The sequence below is a fragment of the Trachypithecus francoisi genome, unplaced genomic scaffold, assembly GCF_009764315.1.
Source record: "Trachypithecus francoisi isolate TF-2019V2 unplaced genomic scaffold, Tfra_2.0 Lachesis_group4, whole genome shotgun sequence".
Lineage (NCBI taxonomy): Eukaryota > Metazoa > Chordata > Mammalia > Primates > Cercopithecidae > Trachypithecus > Trachypithecus francoisi.
This window is the reverse complement of record NW_022681469.1, coordinates 150,334,563-150,361,059: the sequence shown is the minus strand read 5'-3', so window position 1 is coordinate 150,361,059 and position 26,497 is coordinate 150,334,563. Positions and strand designations below refer to the sequence as shown.

At 40.3% G+C, this 26,497-nt stretch overlaps 1 protein-coding gene across 1 annotated transcript in view; it reads left to right on the top strand.

The window, feature by feature from the left end:
- SEPTIN14 (septin 14) overlaps positions 1-26,497 on the top strand; it is a 59,004-nt gene that overhangs the window by 12,746 nt on the left and 19,761 nt on the right. The window contains exons 5-6 of the mRNA XM_033192146.1: positions 813-974; positions 19,184-19,280. Coding sequence (XP_033048037.1) covers positions 813-974; positions 19,184-19,280 — 259 coding nt within the window. The remainder of the gene's footprint in view (positions 1-812; positions 975-19,183; positions 19,281-26,497) is intronic.

Genomic DNA, 26,497 nt, shown 5'->3' with positions numbered 1-26,497 from the left:
CTCACACCTGTAATCCCAGTACTTTGGGAGGCTTAGGTGAGTGTGTCACTTGAGGTCAGGAGTTCGAGATCAGCCTGGCCAACATGGTGAAACCCTGTCTCTACTAAAAATACAAAAATCGGTCAGGCGTGATGGTGTGCGCCTATAATCCTAACTACTCAGGAGGCTGAGGCAGGAGACTTGATTGAACCTGGGAGGCAGAGGTTGCAGTGAGCCTAGATTGCACCATTGTACTCCAGCCTGGGTGACAGAGCAAGACTCCATCTCAAAAAAAATAAAAAAGAATATGGTAACCAAAAATATCTATATTCTTTTTATGTGGTCTTTGAAAAACAAAAGCAAATCTATCTGCAAACACATCTAGGTGGGGCAAGAGTGTGTGAAAATGGGACATTAATTAAGATTGATGGAAAAAGTGATGTAAAAAGTAGAAAGACAAAATCCCTTCCACAATTTTGATGAAAGTTCTTTCAATTTGTCTTTTATCACTCAGCTTAATAAGAAGTAAAATTGAAAATAAATTAATTTACATTGTCCTACTATTTATATTTTACTAACTCCATATGTGTAGAGGTGTAAGGGATTTTTAGAAGAGAAACAAGATTGAGACTTTTCAACCTGAATTTGGATAAAAGATGAATCTTCAAAAGTATTGATAATTTTGGAAAATAATTTTTAAGAAAGGTAAGTATAGCCAGTGATTATCTAGTTATACAATTTGTTGTCAGAGATTGTGAAGCTTTACTATAAAAACTATAGGATGAACGATGAATCCTTGATGCTGAGATTTTGTTTGTCTTCTTTCTTAATAGGTGAACATTGTACCACTGATTGCCAAAGCAGACACAATTTCTAAAAATGATTTACGGATGTTTAAGAGTAAGATAATGAGTGAATTGATTAGCAATGGCATCCAGATATATCAGCTCCCAGCAGATGAAGAAACTGCTGCTCAAGCAAACTCCTCAATTAATGTAAGTTTCAGTAACAATATCTGACAAAGAGGCTATAAATGAGTGTTTATCCAGAATCCAGTGTGAGAAGTTTTAAATTTTTTTTAGTTTGAAAAGCTTCTGCTGAGTATTGATTCTTTGTAAGCAGATTTATTTAGATTTAATTCAAACACTGTGTTCCTCAAGGATATTGGCCTATAATTTTCTTCTTGGAAGTATATTTTCTTGCTTTGATATCAAGGGGATGCTGCCTCATAAGATGACTCTGAAGGTGTTACCTCTTTTTTCTATTTTTTCAAAGAATTAGAGGTTGTTTTATATTAAAATTTCTTTGAAAGTTTGGTAGAATTTACCCATGAAGTAATCTGGTCCTAGGCTATATTTTGGAGTTTTGAAAAATTACTTCTTTAGTTTCTCTATTTGTTATTGGTCTCTTTAAGCTATTTATTCTCCATTCAGTCTTGGTAGGTTATATGTTTCTAGTCATTTCACCATTTCTTCTAAGTTGTCAAATTGGTTGCTGTATAATTGTTCATAATAGTCCAGTATAATTCTGTTTATTTCTGTAAGAAATAAACCTTTGTAATAAGTTGTAATGTCTTCTTTTTCATTTCTTATTTTATTAACATAGTCTCTCTTTTTGTTCTTAGTCTAGGTAAGGGCTTTGATTTTGATTTTTTTTTTCCCAAATCAACTCTTAGCTTCATTGATTACTTTTTTTGTTGTTGTTTTCTTTTTTGAGACAAGAGTCTCACTCTGTTGCCCAGGCTGGAGTGCAGTGGCACGATCTCAACTCGCTGTAACCTCCATCTCCTGGGTTCAAGCGATTCTCCTGCCTCAGCCTCCTGAGTAGCTGGGATTACAGGAGTGTGCCACCATGACTGGCTAATTTTTATGTTTTCAGTATAGACAGGGTTTCACCATGTTGGCCAGGCTGGTCTCCAATTCCTTGCCTCAAGTGATCTGCTGAGATTACAGGTGTGAGCCACTGTGCCTGGCTGATTAAAATTTTTTTATTCTCTATTTCATTTATTTATGCTCTAATCTTTGTTATTTCTTTCCTTCTGCCTTTTTTTTTTTTTTGGGGGGGTGTAAAGTTAGGTTGTTTATTTGAAATCTTTTTTTTTTTTTTTTAATTTTGAGACAGAGTCTCCCTCTGTCGCTCAGGCTGGAGTGCAGTGGTGCAATCTCAGTTCACTGCAACCTCCGCCTACCAGGTTCAAGTGATTCTCCTCCCTCAGCCTCCCGACTAGCTGGGACTATAGGCGTGTGCCACCACACCTGGCTAATTTTTTTGTATTTTTTGTAGAGATGGGGTTTCACCATGTTAGCCAGGTTGTTCTCAAACTCCTGACCTTGGGCAATCTGCCTGCCTCAGTCTCCCAAAGTGCTGGGATTGTAGGTGTGAGCCACCACAAAGGCGAGATCTTTTTTTAAAAAAGATGTAGGTGTTTACTACTATAAACTTCCTTCTTTTTTTATTTTAGATTCAGAGGGTATAAGTGCATATTTGTCAAATAGATATATTGCATAATGGTGAGGTTTGGCTTCTAGTGTACTTATCCTGAAATAGTAAACATTATACCTAACAGATCATTTTTTTTTTTTTTTGAGACATGGTCTTGCTCTGTTGCCCCGGCTAGTGTGCAGTGGCGTGATCACATCCCACTACCAGTAGATAATTTTTGACCATCAGCCTCTTCCCAATCTCTACCTTTTGGAGTCCCACTATCTGTTGTTTCCATCTTTATGTCCTTGTGTACTCATTGTTTAGCTCCTGCTTATGAGAACATGTGGTATTTGATTTTCTATTTCTGAGTGATTTCACTTAGGATAACAGCCCCTAGCTTCATCCATGTTACTGCACAGAGCATGATTTCATTTTTTTTGGCTTCATAGTATTCCAGGGTGTATATATACTACATTTTAAAAAATCCAGTCCACTGTTAATGGACATTTAGGTTAATTCCATGACTTTACTATTGTGAGTAGGAATATAATACACATTGAGTGAAAGTGACTTTTTAATATAATTATTTCTTTTCTTTCAGGTAGATGCCCAGTAGTATAATCACTGAGTTGAATGGTAGCACTATTTTTAGTGCTATGAGAAATCTCTATATTGTTTTTCATAGAGGTTGTTACGGTCCCACCAACAGTGTATAAGTATTCATTATTCTCTGCATCCACACCAACATCTGTTGTGTTTGTAGTAAGAGCCATTCTATGTAAGACGATATCTTTTTTTTTTTTTTTTTTGAGACGGAGTTTTGCTCTTGTTGCCCAGGCTGGAGTGCAATGGCAGGATCTCGGCTCACTGCAACCTCCGCCTCCCAGATTCAGGCAATTCTCCTGCCTCAGCTTCCCAAGAAGCTGGGATTACAGGTATGCGCCACCAAGCCCAGCTAATTTTGTATTTTTAGTAGAGATGGGGTTTCTCCATGTAGGTCAGTCTGGTCTCGAACTCCCGACCTCAGGTGATCCACCCACCTCAGCCTCCCAAAGTGCTAGGATTACAGGCGTTACCCACCACGCCTGGCTGTAAGATGATAATCTTATTGTGTGTGTGTGTGATTGTGTTTTTTTGAGATGGAGTCTCGCTCTGTCACTCAGGTTGGAGTTCAGTGGCGTGATCTTGGCTCACTGCAACCTCTGCCTCCTGGGTTCAAGAGATTCTCCTGCCTCAGCTTCCTGAGTAGCTGGGATTACAGGTGCCTGCCACCATGCCCAGCTAATTTTTGTATTTTTAGTAGAGATGGGGTTTAACCATATTGGTCAATGTGGTCTCAAACTCCTGGCCTCAGGTGATCCACCCGCCTTGGCCTCCCAAAGTGCTGGGATTACAGGTGTAAGCCACTGCGCCCGGCCTTTATTGTGGTTTTAATTTGCATTTCTCTGATGATTGGTGATGTTGAGCAATTTTTCATATGTTTGGTGGCACTTGTATATCTTCTTTTGAGAAATGTCTGTTCATATCCTTTGTGGTCTTTTTAATGGGGTTGTTTATTCTTTGCTGTTGTTGAGTTGTTTGTGTTCTTTGTAGATTCTGTATATTAGTCCTTTGTCAGATGCAAAGTTTGCAAATATTTTGTTCCTATTATGTAGGTTGTCTGTTTACTCTGTTGATTATTTCTTTTGCTGTGCTGTTTAAGTCCCATTTGTGTATATTTGGTTTTGCTGCATTTGCTTTTCAGGTCTAAGTTATGAATTATTTGCCTAGGCCAATATCTAGAAGAGTTTTTCCTAAATTTTCTTCTAGAATTTTTATAGCTTCTGGTCTTTCATTTAAGTCATTAATGCATCTTGAGTTAAAGTTTGTATATGATGAGAGGTGGGAATTCAGTATCATTCTTTTGCCAATGGGTAGTCAATTTTCCCAGCACCATTTATTGAATAGAATGCCCTTTCCTCATTGTTTATTTTTGCCAACTTTGTTGAAGATCACTTTGTTGTAGGCATGTGGTTTTATTACTGGTTCTTTATTCTCTTTTCTTTCACAATTTTTTTTCTCCCTTTTTTTAGCTGTATCATTCCTAGCAATGGACCCTCTATTCCATTCCATTAATCGATCTGTCTGTTTTTGTACCAATGCTATGCTGTTTTATTGAGTATAGCATCATAGTATAATTTGAAATCAGACACATGATGCCTCTGACTTAGTTCTTTTTGCTTACAAGTACTTTGGCTATTTGGATGCTTTTTTGGTTCCATATGATATTTAGGATCGTTTTTTCTAATTCTGTGAAAAAATGATATTGGTAATTTGATAGGAATTGTGTTGAATCTGTAGATTGCTTTAGTTAGTGTGGTCTTTGTAATGATATTGATTCTTCCAATCCAAAAATTCCATAAATTTTTGGAATAGTTTCAGTAAGATTGGTACCAGCTCTTTGTTGTACTTCTGGCAAAATTTGGCTGTAAACCTATCTGTTCTTGTTTTTCTTTGTTTGAAATTATTTTATTACTGAGTCGATTTCATTACTTGTTACTGGTCTATTTAGGAGATCTATTTTTTCCTGGTTTAGTCTTAGGAGGTTGTATGTTTCCAGGAATTTACCCATTTTCTTTTCTTTCTTTCTTTTTTTTTTTTAAAGGAATGTAAAACTATTATTGACCACAGTTCACCAGTATTTACAATAAGGTAAACAATATACAGTTGGGGCCAGGTGTGGTTGCTGACACCTGTAATCCCAGCACTTTGGGAGGCCGAGGCAGGTGGATCACAAGGTCAGGAGGTCGAAACCATCCTGGCCAGCATGGTGAAACTCTGTCTCTACTAAAAATACAAAAAATTAGCCAGGCGTGGTGGCGGGTGCCTCCAGTCCCAGCTATTCCTGAGGCTGAGGCAGAAGAATGGTGTGAACCCGGGAGAGGGAGCTTGCAGTGAGCTGGGATCATGCCACTGCACTCCAGCCTGGGCGACAGACAAGACACCATCTCAAAAACAAAACAAAACACACACACACACACAAAAAACCCAAAAAACAATATACAGTTGGATAACATTCTGATTACCACAAAGTTGTTTTTCCTGCCTTTTGCTGAACCAGTAAAACAAATACTGAAAAGATTGAGCCTACATGTAAGGAATGAGTAGGGTAATTAAAAAACATGTAAGTCTTTTTTTTTTTTTTTTTTTTTTTTCTGAGACGGAGTCTTGCTCTGTCGCCCAGGCTGGAGTGCAGTGGCACGATCTTCGCTCACTGCAAGCTCCGCCTCCCAGGTTCATGCTATTCTCCTGCCTCAGCCTCCCGAGTAGCTGGGACTACAGGCGCCTGCCACTATGCGCCCGGCTAATTTTTTGTATTTTCAGTAGAGACGGGGTTTCACCATGTTAGCCAGGATGGTCACGATCTCCTGTCCTTGTGATCCACCTGCCTCAGCCTCCCAAAGTGCTGGGATTACAGGTGTGAGCCACCACACCCGGCCAAAAACGTGTACGTCTTTTAGTTTACTTTTGTAATTTAAGCTATGAAGAGGCCTTTTTTTTTTTTTTTGAGATGGAGTCCCGTTCTGTCGGCCAAACTGGAGCACAGTGGCACTATCTCGGCTCACTGTAACCTCCGCCTCCTGGGTTCAAACAATTCTCTGGAAGAGGCCATTTTTTATTGCAGACTTGAAGAGCTATTATTCACTGCCTCCAAGCTGCTCCGGGTTGAAGGTCTGTGGCATCTTCGGCTCTCTGCGTCTCCAGCTTGAGCCACATCTGAGCAGGGAGGGACGAATTTAACCATTTTATCTAGGTTTTCTAGTTTGTATGCATAGAGATATTCATATTAGTCTCTGATGATCTTTTATTTTCTGTGGTATCAGTTGTAATGTCACTTTTATCACTTCTGATTGTGCTTGTGCTTACTTGAATCTTCTTTTTTCTTGGTTAATCTAGCTAGCACCATATCAATGTTCTCTTTCTTTTCTTTTTTATTCTTTTCTTTTCTTTCTTTTTTTTTTTTTTTTTGACAGAGTTTTGCTTTGTTGTCCAGGCTGGGGTGCAGTGTCATGATCTTGGCTCACTGCAACCTCTGCCTCCCAGGTTCAAGCAATTCTCAGGCCTCAGCCTCCTAAGTAGCTGAGATTACAGGCACCTGCCACCAAGCACAGCTGACTTCTTGTATTTTAGTAGAGACGGGATTTCACCATCTTGCCCAGGCTGGTCTCGAACTCCTGAGCTCAGGTAGTCCATCTGTCTTGGCCTCTGAAAGTGCTAGGATTACAGGCGTCAGCCACCATGCCTGGCCTAGCACTATTTTAATTTTCTTATCTTTTCAAAAAACAAAACAGGTTTTTTGAACTAACACAGACAAAAAAATAAAGAAAATTTAAATAATCAAGGGTTCAAGAAATAGAAAATTATGTAAAGCAACCAAACTTATGACTTGTAGGCATTCCTGAGAGAGAAGAGGAAAAGGTAAAAAGATTGGAAACATATTTGAGGGAATAATCAGGAAAATTCTCTTGGCCTTGCTAGAGGGGTACATATCCAGATGCAACAAGCTCAAAGAATACCTGGAAATATTTTGCAAGATGAACTTTACCAGACTATCCAAAGTCAACTTGAAGGAAAATACTCTGAAAGAAGCAAGAGAGAATTTTCAAATTACCTATAAAGGAAATCACATTAGACTAACAGCAGACTTCTCAGAAGAAAGTTTACACACCAGAAGGCAGTGGGATCCTATTTTCTGTCTGCTTAGTCTAGCCTATTGTTAAAGCTTTCATCTGTAACCCAACCCTTCAGTGTGTTTTTCATTTCCAGAAATCCATTGTTTTTATTTAAAGATATTTGTACTTCATTCACATTCTGCATTGTTCTGGTATCTTTGTGTTGATTTTCCACTTTCTCTTGGATCTCATTGAGCTTCTTTATAATTCATATTTTGAATTCATTATCTTTCATTTCAGAATTGTCATTTTGGTTGGTTAGGATCCATTGCTAGAGAGCTAGTGCGTCCTTTGGTAGTGTCAAAACATTCTACTTTTTTTTTTTCTTCATGATGCCAAAGTTCTTATGATGGTTTCTTCTCATCTGGGAAAGCTGTCACTTTTTATTTTTGAATTTACTTTAATTTTAATTTAGATGGGGCTTTTCCCCCTTGTGGGTGTAACTATAGTGTCTATTGGGTAGGGGGCTTTGGCTTTGTTTCTTTTTCTTTTTTTTTTTTTTTTTTTGAGACAGAGTTTCACTCTGTCGCCCAGACTAGAGTGCAGTGGTGCAATCTCGGCTCACTGCAAGCTCTGCTTCCCGGGTTCACGCCATTCTCCTGCCTCAGCCTCCCGAGTAGCTGGGACTACAGGTGCCCGCCACCTCGCCTGGCTAATTTTTTGTATTTTTTTAGTAGAGATGGGGTTTCACCGTGTTAGCCAGGATGGTCTTGATCTCCTGACCTCGTGATCCACCCACCTTGGCCTCCCAAAGTGCTGGGATTACAGGTGTGAGCTACCACGCCCGGCCTGGCTTTGTTTTTTTAGCCCTGTGCCCTTCTGTCAGTAGACTTTTTATTGGTTTGTGCCATTTAACCTCCATGCCAGTAAGTGGCACTTATGAGTAAGAGCCAGCTATGGCAGAAGCAGATGGTGTGTGTTTGATCTTTGTTTACTGTGATTTCCTCTCTGTTGTTTCAGGTGATAGGCTGGTCTATGTAATACCTAGACTCTGAGTTGCCTGTTCAGCCTAGAGGGGAAGACAAAGCTTGGCAGAGCTGGACCACAAAGCTTACCCACCAACATCTCAATGATGAACATGAACAGTAGCCTTTACAGGGGTGGCTGGGGTACCTCCTGGTGAAATGCTCACAGGTCTCTGTAGGGGGGGAGGAGCTGTCCCAGCTCTGCCTCCTATGTAGGTAGGAACATGATCTGTTTCCCTATCCTACCCCTGTCCCAGAGCTCATGACTCTTAGTTCAGACAGACACTGTCATCTATCTCCAGGTCATAATGTAGCCAAGAGCCATTGAAAATGCCCGTCTTGTGGCTCTTCACAGGAGCAACCTCAGGGTAGGACCTCTTCCCTCAGCCCAATACAGACAGCCCTGTGGCTTGCCCGTTCTCTCATGCAGGAACGCTGCTACTTTGTGTACATAGGGGAAGCAGCTTCACCTTTCAGCACAGGAGGGTGGGTTTCAGCTGTTGTAGTGTCGGCCGCCTGGGTCAGCACAGCCTTAGTCTCCAGAGGGAGTGATCAGGTGCCAATGGTGAACTGGGCTAGCCATTTTCTTGATTCTCAGATCCCTATATGGTGCTCTGGATGGTATGCATAAGTACTGGAGGGACTGGATCAGAAACAGGCTGGTGTATGTGTCCTCAGGTACCCAGAGTTCAGGTGTTGGCTGTGATAGAGAGGGGCAGGCTGGCCCCCACACAACTGGCAGAAGACTTAGGCAGGGGCAAGAAGAATGCTCAGGCAACTGCAGAGTGCTAAAGTGGCAGCAGTGTCAGGGCTGATTGCAAGTACCTGGGGGCTGGGCTCTCAGAAGAGTGCCAGGCCACAGCTGAAACGATCAGATGGGAGCACTGTTCTTTATTCTTTTTTTTTTTTTTTTTTGAGACAGTGTTTTGCTCCTGTTGTCCAGGCTGGAGTGCAATGGCATGGCCTCGGTTCACTGCAACCTCTACCTCCTGGGTTCAAGCAATTCTCCTGCCTCAGCCTCCTGAGTAGCTGGGATTACAGGCACCCTCCATCACATTGGCTAATTTTTGTATTTTTAGTAGAGATGGGGTTTTGCCATATTGGCCAGGCTGGTCTTGAACTCCTGACCTCAGGTGATCTGCCTGTCTCAGCCTCCCAGAGTGCTGGGATTACAGGCGTTAGCCGCCGCGCCCAGCCCATCCTTTATTCTTAAAGGACAGCTTTTTGGGGGTAAAGTATTCCTTTTGGTCTTTCTCTTCCAGTACATTAAGTCATCCCACTGTTTCTTGACCCGCAAGATTTCTGTTGAGATATCCATTGATAGTCTTACGCAGACTCCCTTATATGGGACAAGATATTTTTCTCTTGCTGCTTTCAAAATTCTCTTTGTGATATAGGTCAGGGTATACAAAGATTCAGTTTTCAAAATGAATAAGTTCTGAAAATCTAATGTATGGCAGTGTGAATATAGTTAACAATACAACATTGTATACTTGAAATTTGGTAAAAGAGTAGATCTACATGTTCTCATCCCCCAAAAAAGCGAAGAAAATAATAATTATTTGAGGTAATAAATATGATAAATAACTTAATTGTGGCAATTTTTTTTACCATGTATATACATATTAAAACAAGCTGTACACCTGAAATATATACAATTTTATTTCTCAAATACGTATTTATTACTCATTCACAGAGGGATGTGAATAATTAAAGGAGAGAGAATCATTAAAAAAACCCTCCAAATCCCCAAATTCTGTCTTTGACATTTGACAATTTAATTATAATTTGTCTTGGTGTTTACCTATTTGGGTTTTGAATATTTGGGCTTCATGAATGTGGATGTTAATTTCTCTACCTAGATGTGAAAAGTTTTCAGACATTGTTTCGCTAAATACTATTTCTGTTTCTTTCTCTCTTTTCTTCTTCTGCGATTTCTATAATGCATACATTGGTTTGCTTGATGATTTTCCATTTGTTCCATAGGCTCTCTTCACTTTTTCCATTCTTTTTGTTTTTGTTCATCTAATGATAATTTCAAATAATTTGTTTTAGAGTTCACTCATTCTTTCTTCTGCTTGATTGAGTCTTGTGTTGAAGTTGTCCACTAAAATTCTCAGTGCAATTATTTTACTTTTTAGAGTCAGAATATTTGTGTGTTTTTCATTTCTTTATTGAACTTCTAATTTTGTTCATGTATTGTTTTCCTGATTTCATTTTGTTGTTTATCTGTGTTTGCTTGAAGCTTATTTAGCTTTTTTTTTAGACAATTATTTTGAATTTTTGCCGGGTGTGGTGGCTCACACCTGTAATCCCAGCACTTTGGGAGGCCGAAGTGGGTGGATCACCTGAGGTCAGGAGTTTGAGGCTAGCCTGGCCAACATGGTGAGGCCCTGTCTCTACTAAAAATACAAAAACTAGCTGGGTGTGGTGGTGCACGCCTATAATCCCAGCTACTTGAAGGCTGAGGCAGGAGAATCACTTGAACCTGGGAAGTGAAGGTTGCAGTGAGCTGAGATCACACCACTGTACTTCAGCCTGGGCGACACAGCGAGACTCTGTCTGTCAAAGCAAACAAGCACAATTATTTTGATTTTTTTTCAAGTAGCACATGGATCTTCATTATTTTAGGGCCAGTTAATGGCTCTATATTAGAGATATTTTTTCTCTTTTTTTTGTGGGGTCATGTTTGATTCTTTGTAATCTTCATAGTCTTGCATTGGTCTTTGCTTATTTAAAGGAGCAGTCTTGTCTTCTTGTCTTTACACACTGGTTTTATTAGGTAAAGACACTCTCATGTTAGGCTCCCAACTGGCGTAACTACCTTAGGGACCATGGTCATGTGGGATGGATCGGGTCCTGGTCTTCTCTGGGTTCTGCAGTCAGTCTGTATGTGGGTGAAGCTCATGGAAGGACTTTGGACAAGGAGCTTCAGTGCTTCGGGCATGTGGGGTTGGAGCCAAGTCCACAGAGAAATGCGGATGCTTATAGGTCTGCTGAGTCTGCACTTAGTGTATTTGCTACTAAGGTGTGAGCCTGCCTTCTTTTTTATTTATTTATTTATTTTTTTTAATTTTTTTTATTTTTTTTGAGACGGAGTCTCGGTCTGTCGCCCAGGCTCAAGCCTGTAATCCCAGCACTTTGGGAGGCCGAGACAGGCAGATCACGAGGTCAGGAGATCGAGACCATCCTGGCTAACACGGAGCCTGCCTTCTTAAAGGGGCTTTCCTTGGTCTTCAGATGTACTAGAATATCATAATCTGCTATCTGGATCCCAAAGCTCCCACAGTGGCACTTTTGTCCATAGATGCTTGCCAAATTAGCATTTTCTTGGGGGATAAGAACTGGGATCTTCTAGTCTCTTATCTTGCAGGTGTCACTCTCCTTTAATTCTTTAATCTTGGTGTCTCTTAGATCTATGGACATAATTGTAATGACTATTGGAAATAAAATATTTTTTTGATAAATCCAACATCTGAGCAATCTCACAGCCAGTTTCTGTTGACCACTTTTTTTCTTTCTTTTTTAGGGGTATATTTTATTTTATACATTCTGTGTAACATTTTGTTACAAATGGGGTATTTTAGATACTGCATTGTAACAACTTGGGATGCCAGTTCTATCTCCTCCCCTAGAGCTTGTTATTGTTATGTATTTGTTCAGTAACTGGCAGAATTGTTTGAGTAAAGTCTGTTTCTCCTTCTACAATGTTAAGCTTCTGATGTTGCTCCTCCTTAAGATGCAGTTTTAGGCAGGCCCATAGCTGCACTGAATGAAGTGGTTTTGGTTGCCCTCTCTCTTTTCACATGATCATACCCAGCTGATAAGTTCCACTAATTGCCAGCTGATTGCTCAATTGTTTGCAGCACTGCCCTGTTAAAGATATTGTTCTCTAAATGAATTCTATCAAATTGTCTCCTTTTAAGGAATGATTTCTGAGGTCAGTGTTTGACATTTGTTGCAACCCCGGGATGCCTCCTCCCAGTTTTCTTATTATTTGTTTCTGTCTTGCAAACTAGTTGGACTACAATTTAGCCTTTATTGGAATCTCCTTATAATTTTATTTCATCCCAACTTCCATCCTTCTTTTTTTTTTTTTTTTTTTTTTTTGTGAGATGGAGCCTCACTTTCTCGCCCAGGCTGGAGTACAGTGGCATGATCTCGGGTCACTGCAACCTCTGCCTCCAGGGTTCAAGCAATTCTCCTACCTCACCTTCCTGAATAGCTGGGATTACAGGCACCCGCCACCATGCCTGGCTAATTTTTGTATTTTTAGTAGAGACGGGGTCTCCCACATTGGCCAAGCTGGTCTCAAACCCCTGACCTCAAATGATCCACCCGCCTCCGCCTCCCAAAGTGCTGGGATTACAGGTGTGAGCCACACGACCGGCCTCATCCTTCTTTTTAAATGTAAAATACTTTTATTTGTTTTTTGAGTGGTTTTACATTTGTAGAAAAATTGAGCGGAAAGAACAGAGATCTTAAGGCCCTCCCTTGATTTTCTTCTATTGTTAACATCCTACCTTAAGTGTGGTGCATTTGTTACACTTGATGAGGCAATATTGGTAAGTTGTAAACTAAAGTTCATATCTGACAAGTCTTCACTGTTTGTGTTGAACATTGTATGGGTTTAAACAAATGTCTAGTGACCTCTATCTACAGTAACATTCACCATAGTTTCACTGCCCTAAATATCACCTGTACTTGACCTATTCATTTCTGTCTCCTTCTCTTCCCTTTACCCTTGGCAACTATTGATCTTTTTACTCTCCATAATTTTTAATTTTGGGAATATCATATAGTTGGAATCAGTTCATGTAAAACTTTCGGATTGGCTTCATCCACTTAGAAATATGTATTTGAGTTTTCTCTGTGTCTTTTTTGGTTGCTTGATAGCTGATTTCTTGTTATCACTGAATAATATTTCATGTTTAGGTATGCCACAGATTGTTTATCCACTCACCTATTGAAGGACATCTTGGATGCTTTCAAGTTTAGCAATTATGAACAAAGTTGCTATAAACATTTGTGTGCAGGCTTTTGTACGGACACAAGTTTTCAACTTATTTGGATAAATACTGATGAGTGCACTTCTGGATCATATGGTAAAAGTACATTTAGTTTTGAAAGAAACTGCCAAACAGTCTTACAATGTGGCTATGCCATTTTGCATTCCCACAGGCAATGAGTGATAGTTCCTGCTGCTCTGTATCTTTGCCAGGATTTGGTGTTGTTAGTGTTTTGGATTTTGGAAATTTAATTTAATTTTTTTTTTGAAATGGAGTCTCATTCTTGTTACCCAGGCTGTAGTGCAGTGGCGTGATCTTGGCTCACTGCAACCTCCACCTCCCGGGTTCAAGCAATTATCCTGCCTCAGCCTCCCAGGTATCTGGGATTACAGGTGCACACCACCATGCCTGGCTAATTTTTTTTGTATTTTTAGCAGAGATGGGATTTCACCATGTTGGCCAGGCTGGTCTTGAACTCCTGACCTCAGGTGATCTGCCCACCTCAGCCTTCCAAAGTGCTGGGATTACAGATGTGAGCCACTGTGCTCGGCCTAAAAAAAATTTCTAACTTTTATTTTAGATTCAGTGGGTGGAAATTTAGTAATTGTGTAGTATCATGTATTTTTCTTCTAATTTGCAATTCCTTGAGGATGTGTGATATTGATCTTCTTTTTTACATGCTAATTTCTTAACTGACTATCTTTTTTGTTGAGGTGGCTATTTGGATCTTGTGCTTATTTTTAGTTGAGTTGTTCATTTTCTTGTTGTTGAGTTTTAAGAGTTCTTTGTATATTTTGAACTGTTATGCCCAGACCGTTTATTCCCCGAAGAAGACCACCAGAGTCCAGAGTCAAAGCCAAGCAGCAAGGATCTTTACTGCAAGTTCGAACTTGGTCCCTCTGCTCCACAGCATACAAGAGGGCCCTGAACGATGCATGTGCTCACTTTTTATAGCCCGATGTAAACAGGATATGTAAGGTTACAGAGAAACAAGGGAATTCTTTGGGTTACAGCATTACAATTGGTTAACATTTTAAGTTATACATTTAGCAGTTTTTTTATTGGTTCCCGCGCTTTCAGTAAAAGCACTCCACAAACGGTTGTGACCTTATCGGGGACTCTCCAGGTGGTGTTTTTCTAAAGTTAAGACAAATGGAGGAATGTTTGCACTGGGCCCAGGAAGTTGAGACAAATGGAGGAATGTTTGCACTGGGCCCAGGAAGTTGAGACAAATGGAGGAATGTTTGTACTGGGCCCAGGACTGAGATATATGGAGGAATGTGTTTGTACTGGGCCCAGGACTGAGATATATGTTTGATTTCTTACAGAACATCAGTCCTTTATCAAGTGTGTGTTTTGCAAAGATTTTCTCTCAGTCTGTGGCTTATCTTGTTATCTGTAGCAGTATCTTTTGCTAGCAGAAGTTTTAGTTTTAATGAAGTTCAACTCATCAATTCTTTCCATTCATCAATGATGTTTTCAGTGTTATATCGATGAAGTCATTGCTAAACCCAAAGTCACCTGCATTTCCTTTTATGTTATCTGTTGTGGGGGAATGATGACTATCTGGACTGGTGGCGCAGGCATAAAAGAATTTACCTTGTTGAGGCAGAGGTTGCAGTGAGCCAGGATTGCACCAATGCACTCCAGCCTGGGTGACAGAGTGAAACTCTCTCTCAAAAAAAAAAAAAAAAAAAAAAAAATTTACCTTGTTGTAGGTAGGGAAGGTAGATTTATTAAAGAAAGTAGGAAAATACATTGCTGGGGGGGCAAAGGGCAGCTTGCAAGAAAGAAGCTGACTACAAACAAAGGATTGCTCGAGATTTTATAGGCTAGTTCTTAGGCTGTAGAAGCTGACGAGGGCTTTGTGTAGTGCTGATAATGCCAAGGTTGTGAAGCAGGATTCTTCTTAGTCATCTTGCCTGCCAGGGACCTCCAGCCAGTGGCACCCCTACCTAGGCCTTGCTTGGGCATGCTGCCTGCCACACAGGCGGCTTCCAATACACTTGGCCCAGTCTGACTTGCACAGTGGCTGGGCCTGCGGCTGGACCAGCATGCCCTAGCCTGCCTGTGTTATAGCTTCTACCTGAGATCGGGGGTTCACAAGCTCTTTTCCCACATCAAGAAGAATGAGGATACCCTGACAATTGAAGGATGAGGAAGGCAGAGAAAAATTTTATTGAGTGATGGAACAGCTCTCAGTGGAGAGGGGACCTGGGGGTGGTTTCTCTCCTTGTGCAGCTAAGCCCAGGGCTTATATGGGCTCAGAATAGGGGAGTGCATGCTGATTGGTTTGTGAATATGCAGAAAAGTTAAAACAAAGGCATGACCCAAAGGTGGGCACAACAATGTAAAAAAAAAAAAAAAAATTGGCTGGGCGCAGTGGCTCACGCATGTAATCCCAGCACTTTGGGAGGCCGAGGTGGGCGGATCACGAGGTCAGGAGATCGAGACCATCCTGGCTAACACGGTGAAACCCCGTCTCTACTAAAAGAAATACAAAAAACTAGCCGGGCGAGGTGGTGGGCGCCTATAGTCCCAGCTACTCGGGAGGCTGAGGCAGGAGAATGGTGTGAACCCGGGAGGCGGAACTTGCAGTGAGCGAGATCGCGCCACTGCACTCCCGCCTGGGCAACTGAGCAAGACTCAGTCTCAAAAAAAAAAAAAAAAAAAAATTGGGAAGCGTAGGTGTATGTAAACCAGTGAAGGGCGGGGATCAGTCAGAGGAAAGAGCACCAAGGCCGGGCACGGTGGCTCAAGCCTGTAATCCCAGCACTTTGGGAGGCCGAGACGGGCAGATCACGAGGTCAGGAGATCGAGACCATCCTGGCTAACATGGTGAAACCCAGTCTCTACTAAAAGAAATACAAAAAACTAGCCGGGCGAGGTGGTGGGCGCCTATAGTCCCAGCTACTCGGGAGGCTGAGGCAGGAGAATGGTGTAAACCCGGGAGGCGGAGTTTGCAGTGAGCTGAGATACGGCCACTGCACTCCAGCCCGGGCGACAGAGCGAGACTCCATCTCAAAAAAAAAAAAAAAGAGCACCAAGCAGGACGACAGCTTCTCAGTCCGGTCTGTGGATTTGACTTGTAGCTTGGCTTTCAGGTTTTAAAGTGTCCTTGGCTTAGAGGTGGTGTTTCCCTGGGGACTTGCCCCTACCTGCCTAGGCATTTGTCTGCCTCCTGCCGCTATCAGTGGCAGTGAGCTAACTTGCAATTTTTTGTATCAGCTGAGGGTCTGCTGATAGCTAGGCACAGGAAGATTGTGAGTTATTTGTGCAGGAGGGCTGTGTAGCTTATCTATTTCTTCTTCTTTTTTTTTTTTTTTTGATTTCCCCTGCTCCCACCAGCCTGACTGTCCTTCCCTAATAGGACTCTACATTATCTTCTAGGAATTTTATCATTTTATGCTTTACATTTAGGTCTATGATCCAATTGGAGTTAATTTTGTGAAATATGTAAGGTCTGTTTATAGATTCTTATTTTTGCATGTGAGTATTCAGTTCCAGCACCATTTGTTGAAAAGAATTATCTTGTCCACATTGAATTCCCATTGCTTCTTTGTCAAATATCAGTTAACTATATTTGTGTAGGCATATTTCTGGGCTCTCTACTCTGTTCTATTGATCTGTTTATCTATTATTTTGCCCATGCCATGCTGTTTTGAATACTATGGCTTTGTAGTAAATCCTGAGGTTGAATAGTATATCTTCCAACTTTGTTCTTCCTCAATATTGTGTTGGCTATTCTAGTTTTTTTTTTTTTTTTGCCTTTTCATATAAATTTTGGAATTAGTTTGTTACTATTCACAAAATAATTTGGTGAAATTTTGATTGGGATTGTGGTGAATCCATAGGTTAAGTTATGGAAAATTGACATCTTGACAATATTGAGTCTTCCTATCCATGTACCTGGAATGTCTCTCCATTTATTTAGATAGTCCCTGATTTTTTCCATAGAGTTTTGTCATTTTTCTCATCTAGAACCACTATGAAAAACAGTATGGTGGTGATATGGTTTGGCTGTGTCTCCACCCAAATCTCAGCTTGAATTGTATCTCCCAGAATTTCCACAAGATTTGGGAGGGACCCAGGGGAAGGTAATTGAATTATGGGGGCTGGTCTTTCCCATGCTATTCTTGTGATAGTGAATAAGTCTCATGAGATCTGATGGGTTTATCAGGGGTTTCTGCTTTTGCTTCTTCCTAATTTTCTTTTGCTGCTGCCATGTAAAAAGTGCCTTTCACCTCCCACCATGCTTCTAAGGCTTCCCCTGCCATGTGGAACTGTAAGTCCAATTAAACCTCTTTTTCTTCCCAGTCTCGGGTATATCTTTATCAGTAGCATGAAAACAGACTAATAGAGGTGGTTTGTCCAAAACTGAAAATAAAATTACGATACGATCTAACAATCCTCTTTCTGGGTATATATCTCAAAGAATTGAAAGCAGAGTCTTACTTAGATATTTGTAAAGCCATATAAATTGCATTATTATCCACAGTAGCTGAGAGATGGAAGCAACCCAAATGTCCATCAACAGAAGAATAGGTTAGGAAGTATTAACTCTGTACTCTGTATTTGATTCCATTGGTCTACATGTCTGTCTTTATGCTACTTCCAAACTATTTTGATTACTATAGCTTTGTAATGTGTTCTGAATTCTAGAAGTGTGAGACCTCTAACTTTGGTCTTTCTTTTCAATATTTTTTTGGCTATTCAGGTCCCTTGGGATTGCATATAAATTTTTGGATGGGTTTTCTCTGTTTCATGGCCTGTTTCTCCTCCAAGGCAAAATCTCTGAAGCAGGTCCTGGAATTGTGGGTGGAAACAATGGCATGTTATCCCCTCCCCTGAAGTTTCAGGCACCCACTGGTAACTGAGAGCTCATTGAGGAGGAGCAGCAGTCTGAGGTTCTTTGGATTACTTCCCCACACAATGAACCACTGCCTCATGAACTAGGCAAGGATGGTCAGGGCCTTCATATTCTCTGTTTGCTGCATCCAAGGCAGGGCCCCTATTTTTCACATGTAGGTCTTGAGTGGTAAAAGGGAGCCTCCAACTCTCAAATGAACTTGCCAAGGACTTAGCCTCAAAAACAGGTAGATGAGGGTTGGATGTGGAATGCTGTATTGTCTCCGGTTTTGGAGGGCAGTAGTAAAGATGACTAAACTCTATTTGTGTAAATATTTTATGCTAGTAAATACCTGAAATATTAGCTTACATTTGAAAGATGACAATTTTCTTTTTTTTTTTTAAGATGGAGTCTCACTCTTGTTGCTCAGGCCGAAGTGCAATGGCACAATCTCAGTTCACTACAACCTCCGCCTCCTGGATTCAAGCAATTCTCCTGCCTCGGCCTCCCAAGTAGCTGGGATTACATGTGCCTGCCACCATGCCCAGCTAATTTCTGTATTTTTAGTAGAGATGGGATTTCACCATGTTGGCAAGGCTGGTCTCAAACTCCTGACCTCAGGTGATCTGCCCACTTTGTCCTCCCAAAATGTGAGAAAAATTATGTCTACTAAAAGTCTTTTTTCTCTGTGTTTCCCATAGCAGGGTACCTTGCTTTAGGCTCTGCTCAGTAGACAGTTTCCAATTGTGTGCACAGCCTGAGACTGATGCTGACAGAAACCGATTAGTGCATACTGTCAAGTCTTAAAATGAGATGCAGGGTAGATCCCTGTCTAATTAAATTTATTACAATATCTTCATCTCTGTCTTTTTTTTTTTTTGAGATGGAGTCTCGCTCTGTTGCCCAGGCTGGAGTGCAGTGGCGTGATCTCAGCTCACTGCAAGCTCCACCTCCCAGGTTCACACCATTCTCCTGCCTCAGCCTCCTGAGTAGCTGGGACTATAGCGCCCACCACCACGCCTGGCTAATTTTTTGTATTTTTAGTAGAGACGGGGTTTCACTGTGTTAGCCAGGATGGTCTCGATCTTCTGACCTCGTGATCCACCTGCCTTGGCCTCCCAAAGTGCTGGGATTACAGGCGTGAGCCACTGCGCCCGGCCTGTCATTTTTATAACAGGAGTGAGAGTAATAGAGTAAGCTCTATTGGTGCTAGAGAATTCAATTCATGTCATTCTTGTTCTTTAGGCGCTGTTACCCTTTGCTGTGGTGGGGAGTATGGATGAAGTGAAAGTTGGAAAAAGGATGGTCAGAGGCCGTCACTACCCTTGGGGAGTTTTGCAAGGTAAAAATGAAAGAGGGCAGGCTTTGGAATGATTAAGTTAAATATATGTGTATCACTCGTAGTCTCAAAATAACATTTTAACTTGAGTTAATGTTGGTAACTCTTGTAATCTGTAAGTTAGCGGTTACTAATGAGGAACACAAACTCTGTTTTATTTAAACTAATGCTTACTTTGACCGTGATTCATTCTCATAGAAGTTTGCTGAACGCTGCTTTAAGCCAAAATCTGCAGAGGCTGGGAAGAACCTCTTTGTTTATCCCAGTGCTCCCAATGTGCTATGTACATATTATCTGTCTCTGTATCAATCATGACATTGAGAATGCTGGAAAGCACTTTAAACAAAATGGAAGCAAAAATACTAGTGTGTAGACATGTTACATAAAGTCATTACTACCTAATGTAGAAACCATTTTAAACTGGTCACTAGAAATAAGAGTGATAAGCCTTTTAAAACAAGAAAGTACAATTTACCTTTGGCTAAAGATTATACCTTTGACATTTATATTATTATTTAGCATCATACTAAGTTAGAATAGTGTAGTAAGCAGTGATTTATTGTCTTGTTCATATACTTGTGGCACTAATTATTGGGGAATGGAAGATTTCTACTTGTGCTGGTTTCCAAATGATGTTTTTTGTTTGTTTGTTTGTTTGTTTGTTTTTTGAGACAGAGTTTCACTCTTGTTGCCCAGGCTGGAGTGCAGTGGTACGATCTTGGCTCACTGCAACCTCCACCTCCCGGGTTCCAGCTAGTCTCCTGCCTCTGCCTTCCGAGTAGCTGGGATTACATGCGCTCACCACCACACCCAGCTGAATTTTGTATTTTTAATAGAGACGGGGTTTCACCATGTTAGCCAGGCTGATCTCGAACTCCTGATCTCAGGTGATCCATCTGCCTTGGCCTCCCAAAGTGCTGGGATTACAGGCATGCCCAGCCCCAAATGATGTTTTTTTAAAATTGACATATTAGAAATTTTAAAATTTGTTAAACATACTTAAAACTTAATGTTTTAATATTTATTATATTATGTTGTATTACATACTAGTATATGTTATGAAGTATATATCTATACTATATGTTGATGTATAAAATTTGGTCACAGTATTAATCACAATAAACCATATATTGTGGTCAATCTTCTGGACCTGATGAACACAGGAGACCCATACAAATTATTTTTCATTAATTAATTAATCTTAATTGACAAATAAAATTGTATGTACTTATGTACAACATGATGTTTTGAAATACATATACATTGTGGAATGGCTAAATTGATATAATTAACATGTGTTATCTCAATTATTTTTGTGATGAAAACTTAACATCTATCTTAGTAATTTTCAAGAATATAAAATATTGTTATTAACATAGTCATTATGTTGTACAATAGATCTCTTTAACTTGTTCTTATCTAACTAAAATTTTGTATCCTTTGACCAACATCTCTCCTACCATACCCTCTACCTAACTCACATAACCACCATTCTACTCTCTGTTTCTACAAGTTTAACTTTTACTATTAGTGAGATCATTTACTATTTGTCTTTCTGTGCTTGGCACACTCACTTAGTGTAAAGTCATCCAGTTCCATCCATGTTGCTGCAAATGATAGGATTTCCTGATTTTTAAGGCTGAGTAGTATTCCATTGCACATGTATGCCACACTTATTTTCTTCATGCATCTATTCATGGACACTTAGATTGCTTCCCTATCTTGGATCTTGTGAATAATGGTAGTGTAGGTATCTCTCTGACATACCGACTTCATTTTTGGGAGGTAATATATCCAGTAGTGAGATGGCTGGATCATATGGTAGTTGCTTTATTTTTAATTTTTTGAAGAAACTCCATACTGTTTTTCATAATGGCTATCCTAATTTACATTGCCACAAACAGTGTACAAGGGTTCTCTTTTTTCCATGTCCTCACCAGCACTTGTTGTCTTATTGATAATAGCCATTTTAGCATGGGTGAAGTAAAAGCTTATTGTGTTTTTAGTTAATTAATTAATTAATTTTTTTGAGAAGGAATTTAGCTCTTGTTGCCCAGACTGGAGTGCAATGGTGTGATCTCAGCTCACTACAACCTCTGCCTCCTGGGTTCAAGCAATTCTCCTTCCTCAGCCTCCCAAGTAGCTGGGATTACAGGCACATGCCACCATGCCTGGGTAATTTTTTTTTTTATTTTTAGTAGAGACAGGGTTTTGACTTGTTGGTCAGACTAGTCTCTTGCTCCTGACCTCAGGTGATCTTCCCGCTGCAGCCTCCCAAAATGCTAGGATTACAGGCATGAGCCACTGTACCAGGCCTGTGTTTTTTAATTTTTAATTTTTATGGAGACCTAGTAGGTGTATGTATTTATAGGGTGCATGAGATACTTGATACTGGCATTCAATGTGCAGTAATAACATCAGGGTAAGTAGAGTACCCATCAACTCAAGCATTTATCCTTTCTTTGTATCACAAACAATCCAATTACACTCTTTTAGTTATTCTAAAATGTACAATAAATTATTGTTGACTGTAGTCACCCTTTCATGCTGTCAAATACTAGACCTTATTCATTCTATTTATATATTTGTACCCATCAACCATCCCTACTTCTCTCCTTCCCAATCCTTTCCTAGCTTCTGATAATCAATATTCCACTCTTTACTCCCATGGGTTCAATTGTTTTAATTTTTAGCTTCACAAATGAGTGAAAACATGTGAAGTTTGTCTTCCTGTGTCTTGCTTATTTCACTTAACACAATGTCCTCCGTTCCATCCATGTTGTTGCAAATGACAGGATCTTATTATTTTTTGTGACTGAATAGTACTCCATCATGTATATGTACCACATTTACTTTATTCATTCATCTTATGATGGATACTTAGGTTGCTTCCAAATCTTGGCCATTGTGAACAGTGCTGTAAGAAACATCGGAGTGGAGCTATCTCTTTGATATACTACTTTCCTTTCTTCTGGGTATACACCTACTAGTGAGATTGCTGGATCATATGGTAGTTCTACTTTTAGTTTTTTGAGGAAACTCCATACTGTTTTCCACAGAGACAGTACTGATTGATATTCCTACCAACAGTGTACAAGGATTCCTTTTTCTCCATATCCTCACCAGCATTTGTTACTGCCTGTCTTTTGGATAAAAGCTTTTTTAACTGGAGTGAGATGATATCTCATTGTAGTTTTTATTTGCCTTTCTCTGGTAATCATTGATGCTGAAAACCTTTTCATTTGCTTATTTGGTGTTTAAAAAAACCCCACAATGAGCAGTTACTTCACACATGTTAAAACAGTTATTATCAATAAGACAAAAGATATATGTAGGTCTTCTTTGGAGAAATGTCTATTCAGATCTTTTGCCCATTTTAAATTAAATTATTAGATTTTTTCCTATTGAGTTGTTTGAGCTTCTTAAGTATATTCTGGTTATTAATCTCTTGTTAGATAAATAGTTTGCAAATATTTTCTCATTGTGTAGGTGGTCTCTTCACTTTGTTGATGATTTCCTTTGTTTTGCAGAAGCTTTTTAACTTGAGGTGATCCCATTTTTCTATTTTTGCTTTGATTGCCTGTGCTTGTGAGGTATTACTCACTAAATGTCTTAAAGAGTTTCCCCAATGTTTTTTGCAGTCATTTCATAGTTTGAGGTCTTAGGTTTAAGTCTTTAATCCATTTTGATTTGATTTTTATATGTGGTGAGAGATAAAAGTCTAGTTTCTTTCTTCTGCAAATGGATATCCAGTTTTCCTAACACCATTTATTGAAGCACTTATCCTTTCCTCAATGTATGTACTTGGCAACTTGGTTGAAAATGAGTTCTCTGTGGCTGTGTGGATTTATTTCTAGGTTCTGTATTCTGTTCCATTGGTCTATGTGTCTGTTTTTACATGGATTCCATGCAGTTTCACTTATTATAGCTTTGTAGCATATTTTGAAGTCAGGTAGTGTGATTCCTCCAGTGTTGTTATTTTTGCCCAGAATTGCTTTAAGTATTTTTTTTGTTTCATATACATCTTAGAATTGTTTTTTCTTTTTCTATGAAGAATGTCATTGGTGTTTTGATAGGGATTGCATTGAATCTGTAGATTTCTTTGGGTAGTATGAACATTTTAACATTATTATTGATTCTTCCAATCTATGAACATGAACTATGTTTCCATTGTTTTATGTCCTTTTCAATTTCTTGCATCATTATTTTATAGTTTTCATTGTAGAGATTTTTCATTTCTTTGGCTATGTTTATTTCTAGGTATTTTGTAGCTATCATAAATTGGATTAGTTTTTATTTCTTTTTCAGATTGTTCACTCTTGGCATATAATAATGCTAATAGAATTCTGAATTTCTTCTCTGTGTTGTCTTGAATTTCATTGAGCTCTTTTAAAACAGCTATTTTGAGTTCTCTGAAAGGTTACATATCTCTGTCCTGAGATATGTGATTGGGATTGGTCATTAGTGGCTTATTTGGTTCATTTGGTGAGGTCATGTTTTCTGGGATGGTCTTGATGCTTGTCGTTGTTCATCTATGTCTGGGCATTGAAGAGTTAGATATTTATTGTAGTCTTTGCAGTCTGGGCTCAATTGTGCCTGTTCTTCTTGAGAAGGTTTTCTAAGTATTCAAAGGGAATTTACTAGGGAGTACCCTAAGCCCAGTAACACTGTGACTCTAGCAGACTCATACTGCCTCAGTGGTCTTGGATAATATCTGGGAGAATTCCCTGGATTATTAGGCAGAATTTCTCAAACTCTTTTCTCACTTTCTCCCAAACAGAAGGAGTCTCCCTATGCTACATTGCTTGGAGTTGAGGGAAGGGTGACATAGTCACTTCTGTGGCCACCACAGCTGGGACTGTACTGGGTCACATATGAAGCCAGCAAATTACTGGGTCCTGTCTAAGGCCCATGGCAACTACTGCCTTGCTACTACTGATGTTTAAGGCCCAAGGGCTCTTTAGTCAGCAGGTGGTGAGTCCTGCCGAGCTGGGTCCATCTCTTCAGTGAAGCAAGTTCCCTTTTGTCCCAAAGTGGGTCTAGAAATGTCCAGGAAGTAGGGCCTGGAATTGGGGGTTTCAGGAATCAGTTTAGTGGTGTGTTTTCCTGTGGCTGAGCTGCTACTCAAGTTGTAAGACACAGTTCTCTTCTAATCTTCCTTCTCTTTCCCACAAGTGGAAGGAGCCTCTCTTTGAGCTGCACTGCCTGGGGTTGAGGGAGGTGTGATACAAGCACTTCTTGGCCACCAAAACTGGTGTCTCGCTGGGTCACGCGCATTCCCATTCTACTGGCTCTGAGCAAGCTCAGTACCTGGATTTGCCTAAGGACTGCAGACCTTGTGGCCTGACTGCCTTTCAAATTTATTCAGGACCCCAGGGCACTTTAATTAACTAGTGGTAGAGGTAGCTGGAACTGAAGTTCCTATCTGTCTCTGGCATGGGGGATTCCTCTTTAGTGGGAGCTAGGTTAAATGCTCCCTTTGGCCGGGAGTGGTGGCTCACACCTGTAGTCCCAGCACTTTGGGAGGCCGAGGCAAATGGATCACCTGAGGTCAGAAGTTCAAGACCAGCCTGACCAATATGGTGAAACCCTGTCTCAACTAAAAATACAAAAATTAGCTGGGCATGGTGGTGTGCAGCTGTAGTCCCAGCTACTCAGGAGACTGAGACAGGAGAATCACTTGAATCTGGGAAGTGGAGGGTGCAGTGAGCCGAGATCGCGTCACTGCTCTCCAGCCTGGTTGAAAGAGTGAGACTCCATCTAAAAAAAAAAAAAAAAAAATGCTCCCTTTGTGGGCACTAGCAGAATTCTGCCCTGTGTTGTGTTCCACTGTGACAGGGCAGTCACTGAGTTCCAATGCAAAGTCCCATAATCACTTCACTCTCCCTCCCCAAAGCACACAGATTCTCTCTCTGTTCAGTATGGTGCTGCTGGGGGATGAATGTCAGATGGTATAGGCTATGCAAGACTCTCTTTACTATAATCTTCAGTGCCTCTTTTCTTGATATAATGTTAAAAGCAGATACTGTGATTGCTCACCTGATTTTTCATTCTTATGAAGGTGCTTTCTTGCATGGATAATTGTTCAATTTGGTGTTTATGTAGGGGGATGATTGATGAGGGGTTCTATTCAGCTACCTTGCTCCACCCCACTCCCCATTTTAGCAATTTTTAAATATACGGTATCTTATTATTAACTGTAGTCACCATGCAGTGCCATAGATCACTGAAGCTTATTCCTCCAGTCTAACTACAACTTTGTACCATTTGATCAATATTTTTCATTTCCCCATCCCTCAGCCTCCTAACTTTCCTCCACTTACCACCTGTCTACTCTCTATTTCTGTGAGATTGATATTTTTAGTTACCACATATAAGTGAGACTACGCAGTATTTGTCCTTCTGTGCCTGGTTTATTTCTCTTAGCATAATGTCCTATGGTTTCATTCATGTTTTACACATGACAGGATTTCATTCTTTTTAAAATCCTGAGTATTTTTAAAAATATTTTAAAAATCTTTAGTATTTTATTGTATGCCTTGTTGGTGGGCATTTAGATTAAATTGCTGCCATATCTTGGCTATTGTGAATAAAGCTGAAAAATAAAATGCTTAGGAATAAATCTAACCAAGGAAGTAAAATATCTGCACACTAAGACCTGTAAAACTTGGCCAGGCGTGGTGGCTCATGCCTGTAATCCCAGCACTTTGGGAGGCTGAGGCAGGTGGATCCCTTGAGGCCAGGAGCTTGAGACCAGCCTGGCCCACGTGGCAAAACTCCATCTCTACTAAAAATACAAAAACTTAGCCATGTGTGGTGGCGGGCGCCTGTAATCCCAGCTACTCAGGGGGCTGATGCAGGAGAATCACTTGAACCTGGTAGGCAGATGTTGCAGTGAGCTGAGATCACACCACTGCACTCCAGCCTGGGCAACAGAGAGAGACTCTGTCTCAAAAAAAAAAAAAAAAAAAAAAAAATGCTGGGTGCAGTGGCTCACACCTGTAATCCCAGCACATTAGGAGGCTGAGGCGGGCAGATCACCTGAAGTCAGGAGTTCAAGACCAGCCTGGACAACATAACGAAACCCCTTCTCTACTAAAAAAATAGAAAAATTAGCCAGGCGTGGTGGTGCATGCCTGTAGTCCCAGCTACCTGGGAGGCTGAGGCAGGAGAATCACTTGAAGCTGGGAGGCAGAGGTTGCAGTGAGCCGAGATCACAC